The sequence below is a fragment of the Aedes albopictus genome, chromosome 2, assembly GCF_035046485.1.
Source record: "Aedes albopictus strain Foshan chromosome 2, AalbF5, whole genome shotgun sequence".
Classification (NCBI taxonomy): domain Eukaryota; kingdom Metazoa; phylum Arthropoda; class Insecta; order Diptera; family Culicidae; genus Aedes; species Aedes albopictus.
Window position 1 is genome coordinate 305,843,557 of NC_085137.1, and position 26,070 is coordinate 305,869,626.

The 26,070-nt window shown below is 41.8% G+C and overlaps 3 protein-coding genes and 1 long non-coding RNA gene across 5 annotated transcripts in view; 3 read left to right on the top strand and 1 right to left on the bottom strand.

Moving 5' to 3' along the window:
* The first annotated feature begins 1,616 nt into the window (after positions 1-1,616).
* LOC109428702 (glucose transporter type 1) overlaps positions 1,617-26,070 on the top strand; it is a 916,963-nt gene continuing 892,509 nt past the window's right edge. The window contains exons 1-2 of one of the 2 annotated variants that reach the window (XM_062852201.1): positions 1,617-2,309; positions 22,009-24,093. The gene's annotated coding sequence lies outside the window, so the exon portion shown is untranslated. The remainder of the gene's footprint in view (positions 2,310-22,008; positions 24,094-26,070) is intronic. The other variant, XM_062852202.1, reaches the window with a different exon arrangement.
* Positions 6,279-7,328, top strand: LOC134286657 (uncharacterized). Its single transcript, XM_062848309.1, has one exon. It carries the CDS (start codon positions 6,279-6,281, stop codon positions 7,326-7,328), a length of 1,050 nt encoding a protein of 349 aa, XP_062704293.1.
* Positions 7,325-11,200, top strand: LOC134286658 (uncharacterized). The gene has a single exon (XM_062848310.1). It carries the CDS (start codon positions 7,325-7,327, stop codon positions 11,198-11,200), a length of 3,876 nt encoding a protein of 1,291 aa, XP_062704294.1.
* Positions 12,337-12,958, bottom strand: LOC134288191 (uncharacterized). Its single transcript, XR_009997806.1, has 2 exons — positions 12,700-12,958; positions 12,337-12,633 (listed from the first exon to the last, which is right to left on the bottom strand). It is a non-coding gene; the product is annotated as an uncharacterized LOC134288191 (long non-coding RNA).

Here is a 26,070-nt window from a genome sequence, read left to right on the forward strand (position 1 = left end):
GATATTTATGAAAATGGAAACATTTCATAAATAAATATCTGCCAAATGTTCTGAACATTAAGCAAAAGATATATATTGAAAAGTATTAATTCATTCGAAAAATTGGTAAGAGTTCCTGGACATACAGCACCCTTGGAAAACCGGTGAGGATTTCAGCACGAGTGTCCTGTTTTAGGATTCCGAAAGGATTTCTTCAAATGTTCTGCAAAAACAAAATCCTCCAAAAATTCTACCAAGAAAGCCTTTACTCTTCAATAACTATGCCCGCAACGCTCAGTGAGTGCTCCGATTGGAAATCAGTTTTTAGCAAAAAAAAAAAAAAATGTCGGCTGAAGTTCCACTAATAACTGATTCAAGAATTTCGTCAATCTGATACTCATCCATAATGAATCAAGAAAATTTTGCATGTTTGTAAAAATTTCTTATGATTAATATTCTATTCAGAGTTTTTCAAAAGCTTTTTCCATGGAATTCTCTAAAAATACAATCGTAAAAATCTTCAGGACGTCTTATCTGATGTGTTAAATCTTATGCACACTCAGTCTAAAAAACCATTGGTTTTCTTCACGAGCTTCTGTTAAACTTGACTAGAGCATTCAACCTAATGTTCCTCCAAAACTCCCAGTAGACGTCTTTTTGCAAATTGCTAAAAAAGCTCCCAGAATCACCAAAACTCCAGCAATTTTTTCAGAAATCTTGTTATGAATCATTGATTTTTCGAGCCTCAGACATTACCCTATCCATCCGACATCCGACCAAAATTTAAATTCTTTTAGATAAAGCGATCTATCCTATAAGATCGAAAAAGCTAATAGGAAGAACACGCCGCGATATAGACATACCTCTATGAACGGAGTGCGAATTCCGAAAAAGCTACCGATCGATAGAATTTGTGATGAAAACAGAACAATACATTAGGCAGTCGGGTGCCTGAAACTTTTGCCAGTCTTGGTAAGGTGGTATGAACTACCAACCAAGCCGATCTGTTTATAAGCACAGGTCGCACGGCAGAAGTTTCACGCATTCGATGTATTCGTTCAATACATGGCCTACTTGCCTAATTTCACCTTCTATAAAAAATTTTCACACTTGTTCGCTACCTAGCGAATTCTATCATATCTATCATTTCATTATCCACTTTGATCTCTACTCCCTTATACTTATGAGTAGAAAGAGACCGATATAGCCACAAAATCATCAAGTTAATTATAGAATACGGTCGATAAATCAGTATATGTAACTATGTAAATATGTAAATATGTAACGCAAAAAAATGTGTAACTATGTGAAGCATAACAAATCCATTCCAATGGCTTTTACCCTATGCAAAAGGACCAAATCCTGTTTATTTGACGTTAGCTTTTCTCAGTCATTCTTCTCACTTTGGCTCACTGCGGATGAACGATTTCCCAACATCTTCTCCACCCGATCTAAAAACGTTTTCCTCATATCCTCTGCATCGTATTGCAAAATTTACTCTCATCCTCAAAAGCGGGATGTTGGAGACCGCTGAAATCTCTTCTTTCGCACACGGCTCCCCATGGTGGGGCACTCAATCTCTCGTTTTCCGTCGTTGTCGTCGAGAGTGGGCGCGCGAGCGGGATCCTTGTGGGGACGACCGAGAGAGAGATTTTCCCATTTTCCGAAGCTGAGCGGCATCATGACGAGGACTCGAGACGAGTCCTTGCCTTCAGCAGTGCCAGTTCTAGTTTCGTTTCGTTCACGTTCAGTCAGTCAGTCAGTCACTCGGTCGGTCGGGCCAGTCCAGTCAGTCAGGTAGACATCCCACCACCAGGAAATCAGTGTTACTGCTAAAGTGTGGTGGAAATTAAGAGTTTTTCACGAGGTGGAATGGGATCCGCGTAGGATTACGTTTGTCGGTGCGTTTCGAGTACGATAACGGAAGATTCGTGTTTTTCGTTTCGAGTGATGTGTTCAATCGGCTGATGTGGACTGGAAGTAATGGCCAATGTGGGAACATTTGTCGAAGTGGGGGGATGGGCGACCCTGCAGGTTCCGCTATGTGGACCGTGTCCCAATGGTGTACGATTTGATTGAATCACGGTGAACCTCCAGCGGCAACTGTACGCGAAAGGTGATAAATTGAAAACAGTTCCCGAGCAGAAGATATTGATTGTGTGAAAAACGGACGATTTTCGGCGCACCTTGCCACCCCTCCCCGCACGTTGCGTTAGGTTATTCCGTCATCCTCGCTTTTGGTTGATCTTCCCAGCACCCCTGGTGTTACATGCCACCTCACCGGACCAGCAGCTGGCTTCAAATTGCGAGAGCGGGAGAGCCAATCGTAGGTAAATTGTGCATAGTGGTATACTGCCGTGCTAACTGGCCAAAACTATTAATTTTAAATGTTTGTAAATGTTTCCAATTTTCTATGCTAACAATGAAGTGCAATTTTTTTTTCGCGTATAGCTGATGCTAGATAAACTATAATTAGGGGAACTGGGGGTAAGACGCCCACGTTAAGGAAGAGTCCAATTTTAGCCACGAATCACTTCATAATACACACTTTTTTGGCACTAACATGAAACACCAACATGTTTTCTTCCAAATGGAATAACCATCAACCCGTTTTATGTTTTAATACTGAAAAATTCAAATTTGCCACAGCCACAGCTAACGCCAGGATGCCAAATTGGGTTTTTGAATTTTGAAAAACGTATCGATTTTTTGATTTTATACGAAAGAGCACCTTTTTCTGAGCCACTTTTTGACAGCTGGGCAACTGTTTGACAGCCCAGTACAAAATGCGACGAGGGGTGATTCGACAAATCGCTCCCATACAAACTTCAAATTGATTTTAAAATAGGTTCCTGGGAACCAAAATTCATGAAAATTTGGATTTCGGCTCAGTCTGACATGCAGATTCAGAATACCGAATTATCTCAACACCGTTAAAGAAGCCAATTGTGTACAAATACTTGCGTGCCTGGTTTATTGTCAACTGTTATTATTTGTTAATGGTATACAGTCATTACATAATTATGGATCACCTGTAGTTATGGCTTAATTCCATTTAAACAGTACAGTGGGTTGTTTTCTCAATAATTACTACAAAATCATGCACGGCTGTGTGATTAGTAAACTTATTTATAGTAAAAATGTGCTATTGCTTGGTTCCAACTTGTGTTCTACATAATTTATACCATAATTGGGATTTGAATGGCTATTTTAATGTAATTAACTAGGGGTGGGCATTTTACCCCACTATGCCTCAACAGTTTGGACCCTTGTTAAAAAGTTACAAGGGTCAAATTCGATACTTTTTCCGCTTGGTACACAAACAACGGGAGTGTGCAAAACATTTTGTGAGGGTAGCGAGAAAAAATTCTTTTAAATAATGTAAAAAAGTGCAAAAATTTAACAGGCCAAAATTACATCCCGAATAAAACGGTATCATACACCAATTCAACAGTGTATCATTTTCTGATCATACGTGTTATCGTAAACTGGATGATACATAGATGATACGACATATCGTATTCATGATAGCAGTTATCATTTTCGGTGTTTCGATGATAGACCGAATGGGTTGTTAAGTATCGTTACCATTCAAAAATGCCATTTTTCTCGAACAAAATTTTTGTGGAATCATACATGTTATGATCGCTTTATCATCAACATTATGATACAGCAAATAATAAAAACAAAACGGAAATATTTCATCAAATCTGTTTTGCCGACTGAGAAAAAAGCACACCCCTGCGGGCATTTGCGGGGCACTGTCAAATTTGTCTACGATTACGTGAATCATTGTTTACTTTTGCGGGTTTTTTTTTGTACTTATTTTGTTGAATTGGGAATCGAACCGTGTGATTCCCGAGGTTGCTTTCACTGCTTCTCGCGCGGTGTTTACTTCCTACTCTAAATCGGATCAGTGCTCGCGAGTGGCTTAAATTCGTGAAAATTCTTCACCTGGAGAAGTGGATAGGTGAGATTAAAATGAAGGAAGCTGGGGTAGGATAATTCCTAAGCGTAATAAGAAACCTTCCTCTATCAATGACCGATCTTCTTTTGGTCCCCTCGCATGCTGTGGCAGCCAATGAAGGTGAGTTTTCGTGAGAATTATCCAGTGATATTAGTCAAAGGCTGGTGCACGGCGGTCTCCAAAAGTAGTTTCTTACTACAGTAGTCTAAAAGCTAGAACTCAAAAGTGCTTTCCGACGATTATAACGACACAGAAACACAAATGGACCCATTTCAAAAGTGTGGCAGTGATTGAATGTTGAAAAATAACTCGCCAAAAGTATCGTTATTTGCGGAGCGTGCAAAACCATATTATTAAAAATTATTAATGTACCATTGGATGAATCATCATGAAAACTGGTATGATTCATGAAACATACTGAATAATGCTAAATTTTCAGCTTTAATCGTCCAATCATTAAACTATTATAACTTTTGTTGTAATTATTCCACGAACAAATATCTTATAATATGAACGATTCCATTGATCGTATTTTTCTATGCGGGATTGAAAGTAACAAAAATCTTTTTTGGAGTTTTTGAACAATTTTTTTTAGTAAAAATATAAACTCAAACAAGAAACATTTTTATTCTTATTTTAACGATTGCAGTTGAAAAAAGTACTGAAAATAACGTGGTTTACCTAAAAGATAGGTGGCGCAACTTGCCCCCTATGGGCGTTATGGCCGCAGTTCCCCTACAACTTTTTTTGTAGATTTAAATTTATAATTTTTTTACAAAGACATTATTTTCTGGAGGTTTGTTTAAAATACAAAGTTTTTGAAAGTTACAGTAATAATATGGCTGCTTCGAACCATTGGTTACAGAAATTGGGAATTATGAAATCATATACTTCGCTTGAAAATCGGTTTAACCTTCCTTTTACATCATGTACGCGCCTAACGCGTGCAAGCGAAAATGTCACGAGTCCCACCTCGCCATCCATTTAAATTTACAACGAGTCGACGACGGCGAAACATTTGCAGCGACATGTGCTGCAAGTGGGCGGAGCAAACAACGCAGCGCAGCGAGCGCTGCTCCTTTTTTATCTTTTTTTTTTTCTTGAATTCAATCATATATAAGGAACCCCAATGTAAGAATTTCTATCAGTCTTAAATATACCTTCAACAAAAGCGGATCGCAAGGAAGTAGTTTTTTTCTAAACGTGAACCGAACTGTGGTACCCAACCTGGTCAACGAGGCGATCGGTTGGCTTTCCTCCCTCTTCATCCAACCCGAGTGTGGGTCAGCGTCAAGTGTGCAGCTTTCATCGAGACGGCGTTGCGGTGGAACGGCGAACGTGTCGAGACCCGTTCGGCGTGGCCCTTCTTTGCGCTTACTCGACTGTTCGAGACGTTTGTGTGAGCGGTGCAGCTGCGGCGAAGGAGGCGAACGCGTCGAGACCTGTTCGGCGTTGCCAGCGATTGCTCGGCTGTTCGATACGTTGTGTTGTCTGAGCGGTGCTGCGGCGGCGAAGGAGTTGGTTGCTTCGAAGAAGTTGTGCTTGCTGTGTTGCGGGGCCCAGGAGTGTATGCCGAGAAGAGTTACAGAAATAATTTTCCCCTCAATAATTTTCCTCTACTGGCATTGGGCGTCACTCCTGGCGTACCCGTTCACAACCAAGCAACGACGAGCCATAAAGCGAGTTTTCCGGCATTTCGGCCGTGGTCCTTCGAGCGGTGAATACGTCGGCTGGCAGCTGTGAGGCACGGCTGCAAGCGAGTTCCTGGTGTAGCTGATAACCGTGGTGTGCACGGTCTTCGGCTGCGTGTGACTGATCAGCATTTCCCATCGTCGGCTGGTGACCGTGGTGAGCGCGGTCGTCGGCTTCGGGCGGTTGGTAGCTGCAACGTGTGCAGCTGTCGACGCCTTCCAACATCGGCTGGTGACCGTGACTGGCACGGTCGTCGGCACCGGGTGACTGTCGGCTGCGACGAGCGTGGCTGTCAGCATCGAGTGGTCCGGGTATCGGTGGTGCTGCGATCAGGTGAGTAACCTACCTCCTACCTCCATTGTTAAGTATCCAACATTTGGTCCGGATCGAGCCGGATTGTACCAGTGTGATACGTCCATTCGAGATTGAACAAGTTTGTGTGTGACCAATCCTCCTATCGCGTGAATTTCGAGAGTTTGATTCCTTCGCGAATATTCGTTGCCCTCCAATCAAGACAGTCAACAGTGTGTCAAGCGCAGTGGTACCCAAAGTGATAGAAAAGTGAAAGCCCTTAGTGAACTGAAGTGGAGTGTGTATGAAGCGAGAGCCCTAGAAGTGAACATTAGTGAAGAGTGTGAAAATGGAAAACTTGAAGAAATTGGTTCATCAGCGTGGACAAGTGAAGGCGCGGGTGACGACGATCGTCGGAAAGTTGAATGAAGCAACAGAGCATCCCGAAACGACGAGCCTCTCTCAGCTGAAGGCCCTCGAGAAGAAGCTGGAGCTGCACTATGCGGAGTACTCGTCGAAACATGATTCGATCATGTCGCAGTGTCCAACCGAGAGCATAGACGACCAAGACAGGAAGCTGGACGAGTTCGACGAGCTACATACAGATGCGCTGGTGAAGCTGAATCAGCTAGTGGATTTCTTCCGTGCAGAACCGGCAAACAATAGAGCTCCTCAAGTGATCGTGACCCAACAACCTCTGAGAACTCCGATCCCAACCTTCGATGGGAAGTACGAGAGTTGGCCTAAATTCAAGGCTCTTTTCAACGACCTAGTTGGAAAGTGTGGTGACTCAGACGCAACCAAGTTGCAGTATCTGGACAAGGCGTTGATTGGTGAAGCGTCCGGCATTTTGGATGCGAAGATCATCAACAACAATAATTACGAGCAAGCTTGGCAGTTGTTGGAAGAGCGATTCGAGAACCCGAGGGTGATCATCGACACCCATATTTCTGGTCTGCTGTCGATGAAGCCCATTCCCAAGCAAAGTTTTAAGGAGTTGAGAAACCTCATCGATACCTGCAATCGTCACGTGGAAGGATTGCGGTTCATGGAACAAGAAGTCGACGGTACAGCTGGATTGATTGTGGTGAAGCTTCTAACCATGTGCCTCGACGGAGAAACGCGGAAGCAGTGGGAACTTACCTTGGATCACGGTGAACTGCCTGACCTTGACGGGTCTTTGAAGTTCCTCAGAAACTACTGCCAGGTCCTCGAAAGATGCGAAGTGGATAAAATGCCTTCTTCTAAAGCAGTTGCCAAACCTCCTGCAACGCCGAAGACCAGCTTCTCACCCAGATCATCCCTTCCTGCAACATCCAGCCCAGCGGAGAATGTGTGTGACATTTGTGCAGGCCAGCACTGCAACTACAAGTGCCCGACCTTCCTGAGCAGAGCATGAGCGTCGATCAGCGTGTCAGCAAGGTGAAGCAGTCCGGACTTTGTTTCAACTGCCTCCGGAAGGGTCACCAGATCAGGGCTTGTCCATCCGACAAGTCATGCTTGAAGTGCTCCAGGAGGCATCACTCGATGCTGCATTTTGAGCAGCAGTTCCAGCCTGAACCGAAGGAGCAAAATTCCAGCGTGTTGTCCGAGCAGCCAGAGGTGGAGACGGCAGTAGCGTCTACTGCGCCTGAGGAGCCTGTTTCAACAGCGTGTTCCGGTATCGATCGGCGAGCAAAACATGTGTTTCTGATGACGGCGTTGGTGAACGTTGCCTCGAAGAGTGGAAAAAGCTTCAAGTTGCGTGCACTACTCGATTCAGGATCCCAAGTCAACCTTGTATCCGAAGCGGCCGTGAAATTGCTTGGACTTCCGAGATACCCGGCCAACGTTCCGGTTGTAGGAGTGGGTGGTGCCAGATCCCAAATTCGGCATCACGTAATCCTGAAGCTGTCTTCCGACTACACCAATTTCGAAAGTGACTTGGACTGTTTGGTTACCGCGAGGGTGACTGGTAGGATCCCATCCGTTCCGGTTAACATCTCAGACTGGAAATTCCCAGCCGAAATAGTGCTTGCCGATCCAAGTTTCAACCAACCGAGAGATGTGGATCTATTGATCGGTGCCGAGCACTTTTTCGAAATCTTGAAGCAAGCTCAGATGAAACTTTCCGCAGAACTACCTGCCTTGCATGAGACCCAATTTGGGTGGGTTGTCGCCGGTGCCATGGAGGATTCTGGAGATGAAGTCGTTAACGTGTTGTGTGCCACTAATGAGGATCCATTGCTGAAAAGCATCCAAAGATTTTTTGAACAAGAAGAGCTTCCAGAAGAGAAGGTGCAAACGAGTGAAGAGGAAGCGATCGAAGAGCACTTCAGCAAGACATACCGTCGAGAAGAGGATGGCCGATTCGTAGTTCAATTACCGTTCCGCGAGTCCATCAATCAACTGGGAGACTCCCGTTCGTTAGCAATGAAGAGATTTCTAGCAAGCGAGAGACGTCTAGCCAACCAACCCGAGATGAAGGGGATGTACCAGGCGTTCATAAGAGAGTACGAAGGTCTTGGACATTGCCACGAGATCCGTGAGGTAGACGATCCGCCCAACCAACAGAATTACTATTTCCCACACCATGCTGTGCTCAAGCCCTCGAGTACCAGCACAAAACTACGTGTTGTGTTCGACGGCAAGGCGAAGGCTAACGGATTATCCCTCAATGAAGTTTTGATGGTCGGACCCAAAATCCAGAGTGACCTCTTTTCTATCCTGCTGCGCTTCCGAAAGCACATCTATGCGTTTTCGGCTGACGTTGAGAAAATGTATAGACAGGTGAAAATCGATTCAAGCCAGACGCACTACCAGAGGATCTTCTGGCGTGACAATCCAATGGAACCGGTGCGAGTGATGGAGTTGTCAACGGTTACCTACGGGACTTCCCCTGCGTCATTTCTAGCTGTGAGGTCCGTGGTTCAACTAGCAAGAGATGAGCGCGTTCAGTTTCCTGAAGCTGCAGAGGCCATATTAGAAGACTGTTACATGGACGATATACTGAGCGGTGCTTCAACGCTAGCATCTGCAACACAACTGCGAAGCGACATTGAAGAGGTTATGCTGAAGGGAAAGTTTACTGTTCGAAAGTGGTGCTCAAATGATGAAGGCGTACTAGAAGGTGTTCCAGAACAAGACCGGGAGAAGCTTGTCTGCATAGAAGATACCGATGCCAACGAAACGATTCGAGCCTTGGGAGTTTTGTGGAATCCGAGAAGTGATCAATTTCTCTTCTGGAGGAATCCGGAAGTGTTACCCGATGAGAAGGTGACAAAAAGGAGTGTCCTGTCCCAGATAGCCAAATTATTCGATCCGCTTGGTCTGATATCTCCTGTGATCGTGTTGGCTAAATCAATCATGCAACAACTGTGGGCCGATGGTTTGGATTGGGACGAAACCCTTGAAAACGAATTGTTGAGTAGGTGGGTGATCTTCCATCAGTCACTGGTGCAGCTAAGTGAAATACAGGTACCAAGATGTATCGTAACTCCTGGAGTGCGTCGTATAGAGATACATGGCTTCTCTGATGCATCGTGTATCGCCTACGGTGCATGTCTGTATTTGCGTTGTGTCCAAGAGAATGGAGAAGTGTCTGTCAGACTGATTTGTAGTAAGTCTCGGATCGCTCCGTTACGTCGTCTTACCATTCCCCGACTAGAGTTATGTGCCGCCGTGATACTTGCACGATTGGTTAACGTAGTACTCCCTATCCTGAAAATCGAAGTTCATGACGTCAAGCTGTGGTCGGATAGTCAGATTGTGCTGGCATGGATAAAGAAGAGCCCAGACCAACTTCAAGTCTACGTTAAAAACCGAGTCATGGAGATCAACAAATTGACCAGTGCCTATGAGTGGAAATACGTCAGATCTGAAGCCAATCCAGCGGATCTGGTATCTAGAGGATGCTATCCAGGAGCATTGAGCCGCTCCGACATGTGGTGGGTAGGCCCATCGTTTCTGCAAGTTGCTGACTACGAAATTCCGGAGGCTCCGATGATCAAGGACGAGGAGTTGCCAGAAATGAGAGAAGTACAAGTGTGTAATCTGGCTAACGAAGTAGAGGACGAGCCAGTGTTCGAGCGGTGTGGTACCTTTTCCAAGCTACAACGTGTGCTAGCGCAAGTTGTGAGATTCACTCGACTGGTGCGTATGAAAGGAGAGGAACGCAGAAACTGCCGTTTCGTATCAATACAGGATATGCGGAAGGCGACAAAGTATATAGTGAGAGTACTGCAGAAAGGCAAGCTAGGCGAAGAGATTGAGTGCGTTCAACGAATGGAAATGCCGAAGCGACTTGCGAACCTCCATCCATTTTTGGATGAAGAAGGATTCTTGCGCGTCGGCGGACGTCTACAGAATTCCATGCTGCCATTCGACGCCAAACACCAATTGCTTCTTCCACGTAATCATCGAGTGACTGAGATGTTGATTCGTCAATATCACGAGGACAGACTTCATGAGGGACCGTCTGGTCTGTTGGCAGCAATAAGGCAGAAATATTGGTTGGTCAATGCTCGATCAGCCATTCGAAAGGTGACACGCAGCTGTGTAAAGTGCTTCCGCACTAAACCAAGAGAGGTTCAACCTGAAATGGGGAATCTACCAGAGGAGCGAGTGAATTTGGCAGCAGCTTTCGAACTCACCGGTGTAGATTACGCCGGTCCCGTGACAGTGAAGGAAGGTCGATATAAGCCAAAACACATTAAGGCATACATCGCCCTTTTTGTGTGCCTTACGACGAAATCGATTCATCTAGAGTTAGTTTCGGATTTGACCACCGAAGCTTTTCTCGCGGCTTTGGATAGATTTGTCAACCGACGTGGGATGGTGCGCAAAATGATGTCGGACAACGCGACGAATTTTGTTGGCGCATCTAGAGAACTCCACCAGTTGCACATGATGTTCCGTAATCAGACCGAGTCAGCAAAGATTAATGATTTCCTGCTCAAACGGGAGATAGAGTGGGAATTCATCCCGCCAAGGTCCCCAAACTTTGGGGGTCTATGGGAAGCAGGTGTCAAGGTAGTTAAGTCCCACCTGCATCGAACCTTGGGTAACGCGATTCTGAACTTCGAAGAGTTTGGAACCGTTTTGACCAGCATCGAAGCTATAGTGAATTCCCGACCATTGTATGCGCTGTCTGACGATCCCAATGAACCTCTTCCGATTACACCTGCTCATCTGATGCTCGGAAGACCATTGGAACCAGTGGTGAAGCCATCGTACACCGTGAATTCCGTTGAATCGCTTGTCCCGCTTCCAGTACATGAATCATTTGCGTGAACAATTTTGGGCTAAGTGGTCAAGAGACTATTTGTCATCGCTTCAATCAAGGGCAAAATGGACAAAAAGTGAACCTAATGTGAAACTGGGTACCATTGTGCTAATGATGGAGGAAAATCAGGCGGTTCAATCATGGAGGCTAGGTAGGATCGCTGCACTGCACCCGGGCCAAGACGGAGTGGTGAGAGTCGCCGACGTGAAGACTGCAGCGGGAATTTTTCGACGCTCAATTCGGAAGTTGGCACCCTTACCGATAGAGGATACTGACGAGCCAAGTTTTGGAATGACATTCCAACCGGCGGGAGCATGTACGCGCCTAACGCGTGCAAGCGAAAATGTCACGAGTCCCACCTCGCCATCCATTTAAATTTACAACGAGTCGACGACGGCGAAACATTTGCAGCGACATGTGCTACAAGTGGGCGGAGCAAACAACGCAGCGCAGCGAGCGCTGCTCCTTTTTTATCTTTTTTTTTTTTCTTGAATTCAATCATATATAAGGAACCCCAATGTAAGAATTTCTATCAGTCTTAAATATACCTTCAACAAAAGCGGATCGCAAGGAAGTAGTTTTTTTCTAAACGTGAACCGAACTGTGGTACCCAACCTGGTCAACGAGGCGATCGGTTGGCTTTCCTCCCTCTTCATCCAACCCGAGTGTGGGTCAGCGTCAAGTGTGCAGCTTTCATCGAGACGGCGTTGCGGTGGAACGGCGAACGTGTCGAGACCCGTTCGGCGTGGCCCTTCACTGTAAGATCAAAGTACTCTTTAAAGGGTGAAAAAGTACCCATTTCGAGAGTAACTAGGTGAACTCATAAAAAGAGTAAACGACCTTTACCCTTAAAAGAGTAAAGCGCTCGTACGTCAGTTCACCGTGTAAATTTTACCCATTATTCTGAATGAATTCGACTGCAATAAAGAGTAAATTTTACTCTGTTTTTATTTTGTTCGAAGAGATTTTGCAGATTTTTAATTTTAACCCTAAAAGGGATACCTGGGGTCCATTTGGACCCCAGGCGCTTTCAGAGCTCGTCTTTGATGGAACACACTCAGCGAGGTGGCGAAACTGAGGCCATGAAGGTATCCCTTTTAGGGTTAAAGGAAATGTTAAATAAATGAATGAACAATTTAAAACAATACGTACGAGAATACTTTATTTTATCTAAATACAATAGGAAATGATCATAAATGACTACACTTTAACACTACTTGTAATGCGAAAACATTGTTTTAAAGTGTTTCATTGTGAGGCCGATCTTGCACCAATCCTTACTTCGCTTTTGAACTATACTGCAGTAATTGTCCCCGGAAAGTAATTGTGCTGCGTTCGCTTGTCGAGATGTTCCGGAGGATCTTTCTTATGGTGGGGGAATCTTTTGGCATCCCAAGCTAGATCCCAAATTCTGGAAGGATATCGGCGTTTCAAATAAAACCTGCAAAAAAAGAGTTATTTTCTCGATGATTAGAGCATGTTTCAAATATGTATAAACAGTACTTACCATCATTTCTGCAACTTCAGTTTTCTAACTTCGACGAAAATCTAATTTAAGATCTGTTCCTACTGCTTTACCGAAAGGAGGACAGAGAAAAAGTTCAAGATGTTTTTCACCCACAAATGGGTAAGAGCTCCATTCATCAAACAGGGCAAAATTTACTCTTTTCGCAAAATTTAAAATTACCCTGTTTTTTGACAGCTCCATACATCTGCAAAAAATGGGTACTTTTTGCACTTTAAAGGGTAATGCCGAGTTCGCAGTGTTCTTTGCGCTTACTCGACTGTTCGAGACGTTTGTGTGAGCGGTGCAGCTGCGGCGAAGGAGGCGAACGCGTCGAGACCTGTTCGGCGTTGCCAGCGATTGCTCGGCTGTTCGATACGTTGTGTTGTCTGAGCGGTGCTGCGGCGGCGAAGGAGTTGGTTGCTTCGAAGAAGTTGTGCTTGCTGTGTTGCGGGGCCCAGGAGTGTATGCCGAGAAGAGTTACAGAAATAATTTTCCCCTCAATAATTTTCCTCTACTGGCATTGGGCGTCACTCCTGGCGTACCCGTTCACAACCAAGCAACGACGAGCCATAAAGCGAGTTTTCCGGCATTTCGGCCGTGGTCCTTCGAGCGGTGAATACGTCGGCTGGCAGCTGTGAGGCACGGCTGCAAGCGAGTTCCTGGTGTAGCTGATAACCGTGGTGTGCACGGTCTTCGGCTGCGTGTGACTGATCAGCATTTCCCATCGTCGGCTGGTGACCGTGGTGAGCGCGGTCGTCGGCTTCGGGCGGTTGGTAGCTGCAACGTGTGCAGCTGTCGACGCCTTCCAACATCGGCTGGTGACCGTGACTGGCACGGTCGTCGGCACCGGGTGACTGTCGGCTGCGACGAGCGTGGCTGTCAGCATCGAGTGGTCCGGGTATCGGTGGTGCTGCGATCAGGTGAGTAACCTACCTCCTACCTCCATTGTTAAGTATCCAACACATCACGTAGGGAACAGCTCACTGACGTAGTGTACGGTTTGGGTTAAAATGACCCTAATGCCAATGAAGGTTTAAAATTGTTAGTGTTAAGCTATAACTAATTGAGAAAAAAGTTCATTTCATATTCGGACTCAAGACATGATCATACATGTTTAAATGTTTTCAATTTTTACAATCCTATCATCTATCGGAAGCTGTTTCAGGTTTAGACACTTTATACCATGGGTACACAGTCATGGATCACTTAGTGGTATTTTTGACCTTCAAAATTCAATTAAAAATAAAAGAAAACAAAAACTACGACTTTGAAAGCACCGTTGGCTATGTTTTGATTCGAACTATACATTACCGATCCATTTGATGTATAATCGCAAGACATTTCCGCGTAAAAAAGGAATATTTCACTGTTTACAAAATGCCCTATTATGGATCAGCTTCACAGAGTCCCACATATTATGGATCAATTTTTGCCATATTATGGATCAGTGCAAAATTACTCAAAATTCCAACTCTAATAATAAATTTGCGTTTGATAGGCTAAACTACGCTGTGTATTCATTATTTTACTGATGGAGTACCCGATTTTACAACATGAATAAAGAGAAAACAATAAAAAGTCCCGAATCCATTTACTTCGATAGAGGTGCGCCACTAGGGTTCAGTGATGCTCTCCATTTTAAGTGTTATTATTACAACTCTGTGTTTCAACACACCTGGTTTTCAAGGTTACATGTTACTTTTGATACTTTAAGGTAAGAATATTGTATCAAGAGCGTTGAGTGGAACAAAAATCTATGTTTGTTTAAAGTGATCCATAATAGCGTCAAACGATCAGTTTTTGGGTCACATTATGGATCACTGTTGAAAGTCACATTATTTTAGTATTTGAATCCCAGAATGAAACAAAACTTCTTTTAATAGATACATGCATATCTTATCCAACGTGTACGAGCGATTTTTATATCAAAATTGATGGATTTCGATACTTTTAGAGCTTACCGCTGCATGAGTAGCTTCTTATGGAATTCGGCTGTTTACTGACAGATGTGAGAGGACAACACTATCGTTGCATTAAAATACATTTTATTTTTAGATTGAACTCTTGTAAATGACTTTTTATCTCAGAAAACAAATAGGATCGTGCTACAAGAATGAATTTCGTGCCGAAATATATGTTTTGAGCAAGATATTCGACTTTAAACAACAAAGTGATCCGTAACTGTGTGTGATCCATAACTGTGTAGGGACGGTATGTTAATTATAGGACTTTAAAAATGCTTGCAAGGATCTAGCCAGGTGCGGCGAGATGAGCGGGTCTTCTATGTTATTGTAAATAGTAGCGAAATTCACAATGGCAATGGATATGCTTATCATTGTAGCTCCATCAACAGTTTGTACAAGTGTTCATGTGAGTAACTCTCGCTTAGACCGATCCACTTGTCACCTTGTCTTCAAAAATGTTTAAGGTGGCGATTTTCTGAAAGTCCTCCCCAAAAATGTAATAGAAATGAATTTGGTTATTCAATTGATGGACCCCCCGTTAGTTAGAGCCACAACCATTTTTGAGGATCCCTCGGTTTTGGCCCCAACAATTGGCCATTTAAACCGTTATAACACGAAAGTTCTTCGAAAACCATTTCAAAACAAAATAATGTTGACGAGTGGTAATATAGAGGTACTTTTTGTAGTTATAAAAAGTTGCGTCTGCCATATTCATTTCGGCTACCATCTCGAACTAATATACCAAAACTTTTTTTAATCATGTTGGCAACCACCGATTTTCAAAATGTTTGCAACAATTGGGTTGTTTAGTGAAAAAAATATTAATATTTTCTGTAGCCTAATCGAAAGAGCTCATTTTTCTGAGTATAACATGATTTTATTGCGTTCCAATACCTTTGCTTTGATAGTTAAATTAATAAAACAGTTTTAATTTTCGTGGATAAATTGACAGTTCAATCGATAAAGTGACAGTTCGACCCGAACAATTTTTTTTTCATACAAACTTTAAATGCTTTTTAAAAATAGTTCCCAAACTCCAAAAATTATGAAATTTTGGATTTCGAAAAATTTTTGGGCAGAGAATTCAATTATGAAATAATCCAAATACCCCTAAAGAACCCAATTTAAAGCTATGACATTCATGCACAATATACCAACATTTTTTTTTCTATCAAAAGTTATCTGAAATTTTGTAAATCATCCCTCGTTTGCTTCATACATTTTCATGTGCACTGGCAATGACATACGAGGGGGTTAGAAGCAAAGGGGTGTAAGTGACAACCCACTTTTGAGTAAATGAGGTTTAAAGTTTTTCACAAATTTTTTATCCCATACAAAATGTATGGAGTTTCAAAATCGACCCAATTTTTTACGATTTATTGTGATTTTTCTAATCATCGTAAAAATAATCTTAAAAAAGTTCCTGAAAGCTTGAAACCTGAAGATTTTTTTGATAGGCTCAGCTCAAAATCGACAAAATGGTCACTTACACCCTTTTGATTCTGGGCCCCTCACAACAGCTTCAAAGTTTACACCTGCGTGTATACAAAAATACACCTGTAGCAAAAAATGGATAAATCGGTGGTTCGTTCCGGTTTTCAACTGTTTCTCAATGATGCGGGCATTTCTTTTAAAACTTTTTTAGTGTTTTGAAAAGCTGAAACATTCACCCAAGTAGCACCTGCAACTAAAATGGAAATGATCATCGTTGCAAACATGTTGCAACTGAGTTTTCATGAAACAAACAAAATTAAAACCTATTAAAATCCTGTTGTTAATACCAAACTGAGGTGTAACAGTTTTATCACAACTAACAAAATGGAAACAAACGTCATTATTAGTCGAAACTTGCGAAACCAATTTGTAACTGAAGTATAATCTGATTGTTTCAACGAATCTTAGTTACAACCGTTTACAAACCAAATCAACCAAAACATTGATTCTGATTGTTATAAACATGTTGCACCTGGAACTTATTTCGAACATAACGAACAATTTTGACAGGAGAGATAGAAGTTCCAAAATGTGCGACAAAATGTTTTTGTGATCACGAAAAATATAAAATGCACTATAAAAAACCAAAATGTTTCAAAAATAACGAAATCATGTGCAAATAAAATGTAACCTTTTCTTCATAAATTTATCGACACATTCCAAATTTTATAAAATTTTAGTGGTAAAATATAAAAAAAATCTGATTGAAAGTATAATATTGACCCAATAAAAAAAATCTACCTCATTTTCGCAGTACTGAACGACTGGTACCTACTACTGGGAAGATTTGAATATATGGGGTTTTGAGAAATCTAACGTAACGTACAAAAATATTAGGTGTTTCCCACGAAAAATTTTACTATGGGTTTACATTTTTTTTTACAAAAAACGTGAAATTTTCGGTTCGTAATAAATGGACAGCCCCTTGTCGACGTAAATGGGTAGTACACGTCCAAGTGTCTGCTTTTTTGGTTATTTATGTCCTACACGGAAAATTCAAACTACCCTATTTGGAGTCGATTTGACCCTAAAATGAGTATATCAAATCGATTAGTTACCCAAAATTAGGTTATTTTTCCTCTCTCCCCTACAGATGTTGTAGTAAATAAACAGAGATGCGTCTATCTAACGGGGGTCCTTGAGACCAATAAGGCAATTTTGGGTAAATGTAGATTTACCCAAATTTGGGTTGAATGAAAGGGGTCTTGGGTTGAATTTACCTCTTGAGTATATTTTTAGTTGGTGGTAAAGGCAATTTACCTTGCATAAGTTTAATCGATTCATTCAAATGTTGACTTATTGGGCCGAACTATAGGATTGCGTCAAAAGAATCCAATTTTTGGTAGTTTGGCGGTTCCGTATACCACGTGCAGCATTGTTGTATCTTTCTCAATTCTAAAATTAATTTTCAGCATTTTATGGGTGCATTAAATAAGCTGCTGAAATGCACTCCGCCAAAGCAATATGGCGAATTAATTTTTACCACAAATGCCTAAATTTTCACTCGCAAAATGATAGGTAGACTGAGGCGCGTTGAGAATACGAAGCTAAAATGCGTAACTTACCGATAAATCTGGAACGGCACACAAATTGACGTTCTCGGTCAGCCTTATTTGCGGTATATTTATGCACACAATTTATAATTCACATGAACGAAACTGTTGATGCATAATAACTGGCAGTGACGAATGTGGTGACTAACTGACTAGTTGTCGAATCGGTCACCATTTTTAAGTCGACTATAGGGCACTGCATTGTTTTGATTTTGTATGGGATTTTGACGTTTCTTGGCCTTGTTGTTTACAAAATTTCTGTAAGAGTGAAAGAGAGGGAGAGAATTTCATGCAGTGCCCTATAAGTTGTATCTTGGTTATAATTCGATTGCGTATTAAAACCGTTTATATCACGAATGGATGTTCTATATTGACTCCAATTCTTGCGCTTTTTTGGTTGCAATTTAGTCGTTAATAAGAACATTGGTTCAAATGGCATAACTTTCAATATAGTTGCATACAAATTACTGGAACTTATTAATGTCCAAGCCAAGTGTGTTGCTTGGGTCAGTTTAGGGTCACCCCTTCAAAAACATGCCATTTTTTAGGTGCATAACTCCGACATTTTGCGTCCGATTCCAAAACCCTAGATCTCATTTAGAAGATAATAAGTCAAAGACACTTTGAACATAATTTAGGTGTAGCTTTTTTTTCAAAAATGTTTGTATGTAAACTTAAGCTAAAGTTGCCAAATCTTCTAAAAAATTGATATTAACTTACAGCAGTTTCGCTGGAAATAGGGTCGACCAAATTTTAAAATGATATCGGTAATATAGCCTATTTTCTATTAGCTTTTAACTGCTTTTTTCCCGCACTTAGCAAAAAAATTTAGAAAAAAAGTTATTAAGTAAATTAACTCTTGATGTCATCGACTAAAAGTTTGGGATCACTATCGTGAAACATGGAAAAGTGATTTGTTAATGTCTTTGTCATCTTTTATTCAATTTTAGTTTTTATTTTACGAAAATGACCCCAAACTTTTGGCTGATACATCATTTTGAGGGATGACCTCAAACTTTTGGTCGATGACATCAAAAGTTAAATAACTTAAAAACTTTTTTTTTTCTAGATTTTTTAACTAAGTTGGATTAAAAGCAGAGCCGCGAAATGTCAGTCATGTCTGTTGACTACTGTTTTTGCACCACCGTCACTATCACTGTGGGATGATCAATACCCGAGTAGAAGTAAAAATCAGAACAATATCATTATTTGATATTCCTCAGTGAAGTACTTAAGATCATAATTAGCTATTGGTTTGTTTGACATAAGAGATAAAAGATCAAAAATAAGATCAAAAATTAGTATGGGGAAGAACATAATAATATCTCATTTTGATGTTATAAAATCAGACCAATATCTGGGGAGATCTGGGCTGTAGCACATCTAACCAATATCATAAAATGATCTGACAGATGGATTAGAGTAAAAAAAAAATGGCCGCGACCAGAATCGAACTTATGACCTAGTGATTTATGAGCAGTGACATTATCACTGCACTACGACTCATATCTGAAAATAGGAGGTAACAAGAGCATCAAGTTCTACGTTTTCCAAGGTGTTTACGGTTAATGATAGTTGTGTTGGTTGGTCGCGCCATGTTGTAGATGAGTGTGTGAAAGAACTAATTATGATATTGAATTGTAGTTTTCAGATCTTACAATTTTCGGATGTTATAGATGAATGTGTCAAAGAACTGATTTTGATCTTGAGCAGTAATTTTCAGATCTTCCGACTTCTGGATGTTGCAGATGGAAATGTGAAGAGCTAATTTTGATCTTGAGAAGTATTTTTAAGATTTGTCAATGATAAACGTTCTATTGCAGAATATTAATACAATTTACACCCAGAATTTGCAAACTGACGTGATGGTATGGAAAATAAAAATGAATTAAGGCTTAATTAGGAATTGCATATTTTCCTAAACTAAGAGAGCACTTTTCTCTAGATGATTTCACATTTTATGCTCTTTCTCTGATTTTTTAATAAAGATCCAAACTTTAAAAACGATATGCGTAGAAACATGTTTAGTTTATTTTGCGCCTAAAACAGGACGAATTTCCACCAATAGGACGCAATCAGTGAAGTACTAGATTGTAGTAATGAGCTGAATTTTTGTATGGTGAGAAGGTAAATTCTAAATCTCTGCAATGAAATGACGCAAAGAGCCTGGCTCCTGCCTGATTCCTTGCCTAACCTAATGGTGTTTGAGGGCTTTAGGACATTTCCCCGAATTCCATTACCCCGAATGACATTACCCCGAATTCCATTACCCCGAATGATCCATTACCCCGGCACCCCCAGTAGTTTCGCCTATGCCGAGGCAGAATCGCTACGCAATTCGTTGGTTGAAGCTCAAAAAGCTTGTCGTCTGCAGCGGTATGTTTTGTTGAATCTAGAATCAAACGGTCCGTTTTTCGAAATGGACGTATTTTGCTTAGCGGGCCGATACAGTTTTCAAATTGTCCGGTGATTCATTTATTGGATTCGTACCACAAATGCAAGCTCGACATCGAGGTCCAGCTCATGTTGTCATCGGGCTCAATTGGAAAGCCTCTGCTGGTTTAATCACAGTGAAATAAAATAATTATAAACTGTGATTAAGAAATCTATCAGATAAAATCAGTATATATGTTGATGCCTTTTTTGAAGAAAACCAAATATCGATTATGTGCATTTTTTGTGCCGATTACTCTGTTTTTTTTGTTCAATTGCCGCAACCATAAAACCGCTTATTGAAAATGAAGGCCACTTCTACTTCCTTTTTGTCCCAGCGCTCGTTTGTAAAATTTGTGGTGTACATAAGGGAACATCTATTTATTATGTAACGCAAAATTCGATATTTTTGAACTCGGTGGTTGGTTCATTAGGATCTAGCGGATTCCATAATGTGCCTTTGTATGATACCTCCAACATTTTTGTATGGGTCGTAACGCTAGGCTGTATTCCCTATTCCCCTGGAGCGTTACGGAATTTATTGAACCCCTATCTCCTGAAGCGTTACGTTATTTGGGGACGGCACATAATGAAAGTTGAAAACTTAAAATAGTTTTTATGCGCAATGTGGGGAAATTTCTACATTTATACAGCGGGTTGCACTAGGCTTTCCAAAGATCAAATAAAGTACTAATTTTGAAATCATATCACGATGAGATATTGAGCAGATATTTGGCAACTTTTTGAATATCTCATCAATATCATATTAAGATATGACATCAAAATTTGATCGTTTTCAGATATGATTATGATATTCACGTCTACCCGGGTATCACAACGATAGTGACTGGCAACGACTTGATACTGACCCGCACTCCAGAGCACTTTCAGAGCAACTAAAGTGCTATTTTGAAAAATGACGTTGACTTAACAGAGCACACGCTGACTTGGATCGCAGTCAGCCTATCAAAATCGGCGGTTTGCCTACCATTGATAGTGATAGAGAGCAACTCTGGTAAAAAGTAGTTGAAAGCTGATAAAAAATAGGTACCGCTGTTATCATAAAATTTGGTCAACCAAATTTCCAGCGGTAAGTTTATATTCATTTTTTAGAAAATTTTGCAATTTTGGGTTAAGTTTACATATGTAAACACATTTTTGTAAAAGTTTTACCTAAATCATGTTCAAAGTTACTTTGACTTATTATCTTTCGAATGAGACCTAGGGCTTTGAGATCGGACGCAAATTGGCGGAGATATGGGCCCAAAAATTACATGATATTGAAGGGGTGACCCCAAACTTTTGATCGAGAGTGTAAGTGTTCGTAAATACTGTGTATAAAAATCCCAGCTCTCGGTAGACGTAAGAATTTCGAAAATTGGAGATTGTCAACATGATGTAAAAAAAAGTTTTGGTATATAAATTCAATGGCGGCCAGAATCAATATGACCGACGCTTTTGTGTGCTTTTGTGCTCAAAATTGTGAAGTGCTGGAGCACATCTGAGCCCGGATTCGCATTCAGCGGCCCAAAATGTGTCAGAGACATATAAGTTTGCTCTTGAGACAGACCAATAGTTAACTTTTATTTCGCTGTGTAATTCGCGTATTGTAGTAGTCACGGAAATTTTTCTACTGAACTAAAGAATAACATTTTAGGTGGACATTCACTTTTCATAACAACTAATTGATTGTGTCTCTAAGGATTCCTTATCTTATTAAACCCACACGCACTGGAATTTCGCCTACGTAAATCAAGCTGATGGATGAAAGTTTTGGCCAGTTGGAATCGAATTAAGGCACCCACTATTCAGCTGCCTTTGGGCACTCTATCAGGATACAATCCGAACGGTTTTCTTCCTTTCAGCTGATGGTGGCTGCGATTGATGCGACGACCAGAGCTCAGCACACCGCCTGAACCACCGAGAGACTGAGTTCCCCGAGACTGAGAAAGGACGACTCCACACGTCCACGAGGTGCCACTTGGGAGAAAACCTTGCGAAATTGTTCAGGAAAACAGCATACACGTGTGTAGGTGCTAGTTTGCGCTGGTATGTGCTTCTGAGGAGATTCTGTGACTTTCCTCACGAACCGGTTCGCAAGGAGATTGAAGCGAGCTACCTCAGCCTCTCGCGATTCACGAGAACAGGACAACGGTTTGCCTGTTTTTGGCTGACTCTTCGCTTACTGCTCCACTGGAGTGTGGTGTGTAACTGTTTAGGGCGGTTCCGCAGACTGGTGACTTTGCTCTGCTCCGTTGCAGAAGTGATTTTCCTGATTTTCTGGGTTGAACTAGTAACAAACTGGCCTGAAATGGTGCTTAAAAGGTGGCTAAAGTGATGTACATTTCCGAAGACTTGGTGATTGAGGTAGGACTACAGTACGGAACGGACAAAAGCTCAAAGTCTGTGAAGTGGGTCGTCGCACCAGAACGAAGAAAATCTGTGTGAATCGTGTATGTTAGTTTTCCCTTTTTCCCTGGGAAACCGAGTTTTTCGTCTGCGTTGTTGCTCAAGATAGATAGTTCATCTGCAGTGCAGATGATTGGACTAATTGAAAATAAAGGATAGCTTGCAAGATTTTTAGTCATCGTATAGTATCTGTCATGATTCAGTGCAAAAAACCTGAACCTTTGCCAGGCCAAAATTGCTGGCCCTTGACGCAGCCCCGAAAATATCGATAAAAGATTGTGTGTAGACCAGTGCAAGAGCGAGAGAGAAAAGCGCAACAAGAGCGAGAGCTACACGAAGGCACTAGCTGCCGCAAGGTGGTCCAACTGAAACGTAAGACCTCAAATTGACAGAGAACCCGCGAGTGTGAGTGAAAGCCACCATCGGTTTACTGCTAGTGGAAAAGCCGATTCCTTGTGCCCAGGCTGCGGAGAACCGCTACATCGGGGTGTAGGACAGTACCACGAGGGCCGCAGGGAAAGGAAACGTGCAAATTCGAATTTTTGTCTCATTCTCTTGTGCAAACTCCCCAGCATCGCTACCGCCGCTCCAATTACCACAACGGACGGTTTGTTTTCGTCGCTCTGAGTGAAGCACCGAGGTGCTCCTCGTGTATCGCGTGTTGCCTGCAAAAAACTCACAGGGGAAAACGCCACCCACCACCACCCACTCACTCGAAACTCGCACCTTGTGCTCTCTCTCTCGTCCGACTATCCTCAAACCATGCAAAGTGTGGCACTCGACGTGTGAAGTGTGTTTATGCGAAAAACAGAGCCCGAATTCAGAACAATAAGTTCATCGCGTGAAAAACTAGTGTGAAGACAGAAAAAAAGTACACAACTATTAAACGACGAAACAACGTGTGCTTTTATCGCTTCTCAAATACACTTGGAAACGAGTGACGACATCGTTCGCCGTGTGGGCTTTGAATTCTGCATGAGAATCGGACTCATAGTGAAAATTCCTTGAATCGCGTCTGTGAACGAGTGAAAATTGTTCCCCCCATTTCCCCGTTTAACTAGTGTCAGTCAGATTGAAAACAATAGATAGTGTGGTAGCTATTTTGAATACATGAAGCAGACGTTATGAACATTACGATCTAGTGAAGTGTGTGTGTAAAACAACTCATCTACATCTAGGAAATGTAGGTTAAATAGAGTGAACAAAAAAATTGAAGATCCTAGTTCTCCAACTGCTGGGCAGATCAAAACTTCAAAGAATTTTCCTGCTGGAATTTGTAGTGTGTGAATATCCTTTATAAACATACACAGGCTCAGCGCTGGCGTAACATAACGACACCGTAGTGCAAGTGGAACTGACGCGAAAAAAGTGGAAAAGGAAAAGCGATATAACAGTACAATCTCAGAGTGGTTGGTCGTGGAAATTGCACGAGTTACATATTTGTGTGGTGAAGTCTTCGACATTTTTGGGGTATTACATCTTGATTACTGTTGCTGTATGGTGCGGTGAACACTGAGCGAAGCTGAGCAAGCGAAAATAAGGTATGTTTCACGTTTTAGACATACACTGAGAGATCATAGTGTTCTGTAGAGATGATGTAAGAGGAAAGCTAATAGGTATCTGTCGCATGCTGACAGCTGTTTCATCATACAAAAAATCTAGCACACATGCTTCTTATTAATTTGTAAAAATATGTTTGAGTGCTTTGTTAAGCCTACAACTTTTTATGAAGAACGAAGTTACAAAGAGGGTTTGATTCCAGCTCCGGTCGGAGGAGAACTTACGTCAAACGAAAAATCCTCCACTGGTCCACTGCGGGTGACCCGTGTTGTCCGTTGCCTAATGTTAGTGATTGATCAGTCTGTGCAACCTCTGGTTGAGGACGATGTAGTGTCTTTTTTAAAACTTATTATAATGAAATCAAAATCTACAAGCTCAAGCGGCAAAAATCATAGCAGAGCCAGAGTCTTGATTTTTAGATACTAATTATTCAAAAAAACATTTATTGAGCTTAGGCTGGAATTCGGATGCATGAATTTTACGATTGAAAATAATTCCATGATTCACTCCCAATTTAGTTTTTTTATATCTAGTTCATTTATTTGGGGCTCAATCGCGTATAACGCTTTGCGGAGCTGAAGATCTTTTTTTATGTAATTAATAGTATACAGAGTAATAACTTTTTCATGATATCTGTAAGTAATGGGTGGAAGCCAGGGTACTCGTGGCAGCTCGAGGTTAGAAGGTCACATTTTAAAGGAATGGACAGGGTAAGGATTGGGCCAAAGGTTTCACTGAAGCTCATCCGGGGGTGAATCGCATCTTGCTAGCGTATTCGGTGCCAACTTGTTGTGGGACATGGTCTTTCGGATGGCCAGGAGCAGCTTGGTAACACAAAGAGGACAAAACAGAGAAAAATAAACTGGAGAAGAAAACACAAGCGAATTAAACTTTTATACCAGCAGAGCGAAGAAAGTCGAAAATACATCCCATGTATGTGACATCGCGGATCCCCAACACATCTCTCACAAGAACAAAGGGTTGTCTACCTCGGGCCTCAAGGTTATGCAAAAGTAGTGCTCTGGAGGCGACATTATCCGGGCATTGCCAAACTACGTGGTCGATGTCATCATAAGCGGAATCGCACTTAGTACAAACATTGCTCAACGCGAGGTTTATCCTGTGTATATGCGCGTCTAGCGAGTAATGGTTGGACATAAGTCTTGACATCACGCGAATGAAATTGCGACTTACATCCAAACCATACCACCACACTCGCAAAGAAGCATTAGGAATAATGGAATGTAACCACCGTCCCAGCTGGCCATCTCGCCAATCATTTTGCCAACTTTGAAGAGAACTCTGGCGAACAAAATGGAAAAATTTATCATGTGAAATTCTTCTATCATAGATAAACTTCCAATAGTGAGCCCCCCTTTGCGAGAGAGTCCGCCTTCTCATTGCCATAAATTGAGCAGTGCGAGGGGACCCATACAAAGGTAATCTTGTATGATCTTTCGACCAGTGCACCCATCTGCTCCCTTATTTTTGTAAGAAAGTAAGATGGATGTTTTACAGGTTTCATCGACCGAAGTGCCTCAATCGAACTAAGGCTATCCGAGAAGATGAAGAAATGGTCTACGGGCATGTTGGAAATCATCCCCAAAGCAAAGTTGATTGCTGCCAGCTCAGCAACATAAACCGAACAAGGTTCCTGAAGTTTGCGGAAGTCGGTGAAATTTTCATTGAAGACACCGAAACCAGATGATCCATTTATGCGAGACCCATCAGTGAAGAATCTCTTACAGGAATTGACATTTTGGTACTTTTCGTTAAAAATGCGAGGAATAGATATACATCGAAGTTGATCTGGTATTCCATGAATAGCTTGTTTCATGGACAGATCGTATTTAACAGAGGAACTGTCATTAGTGAAGTGTACACGAGGAGGGTTATAACTTGGTAGGCTTATGTCAGACGACATGTAGAACAGATAAATTCTCATGAATTTTGACTGA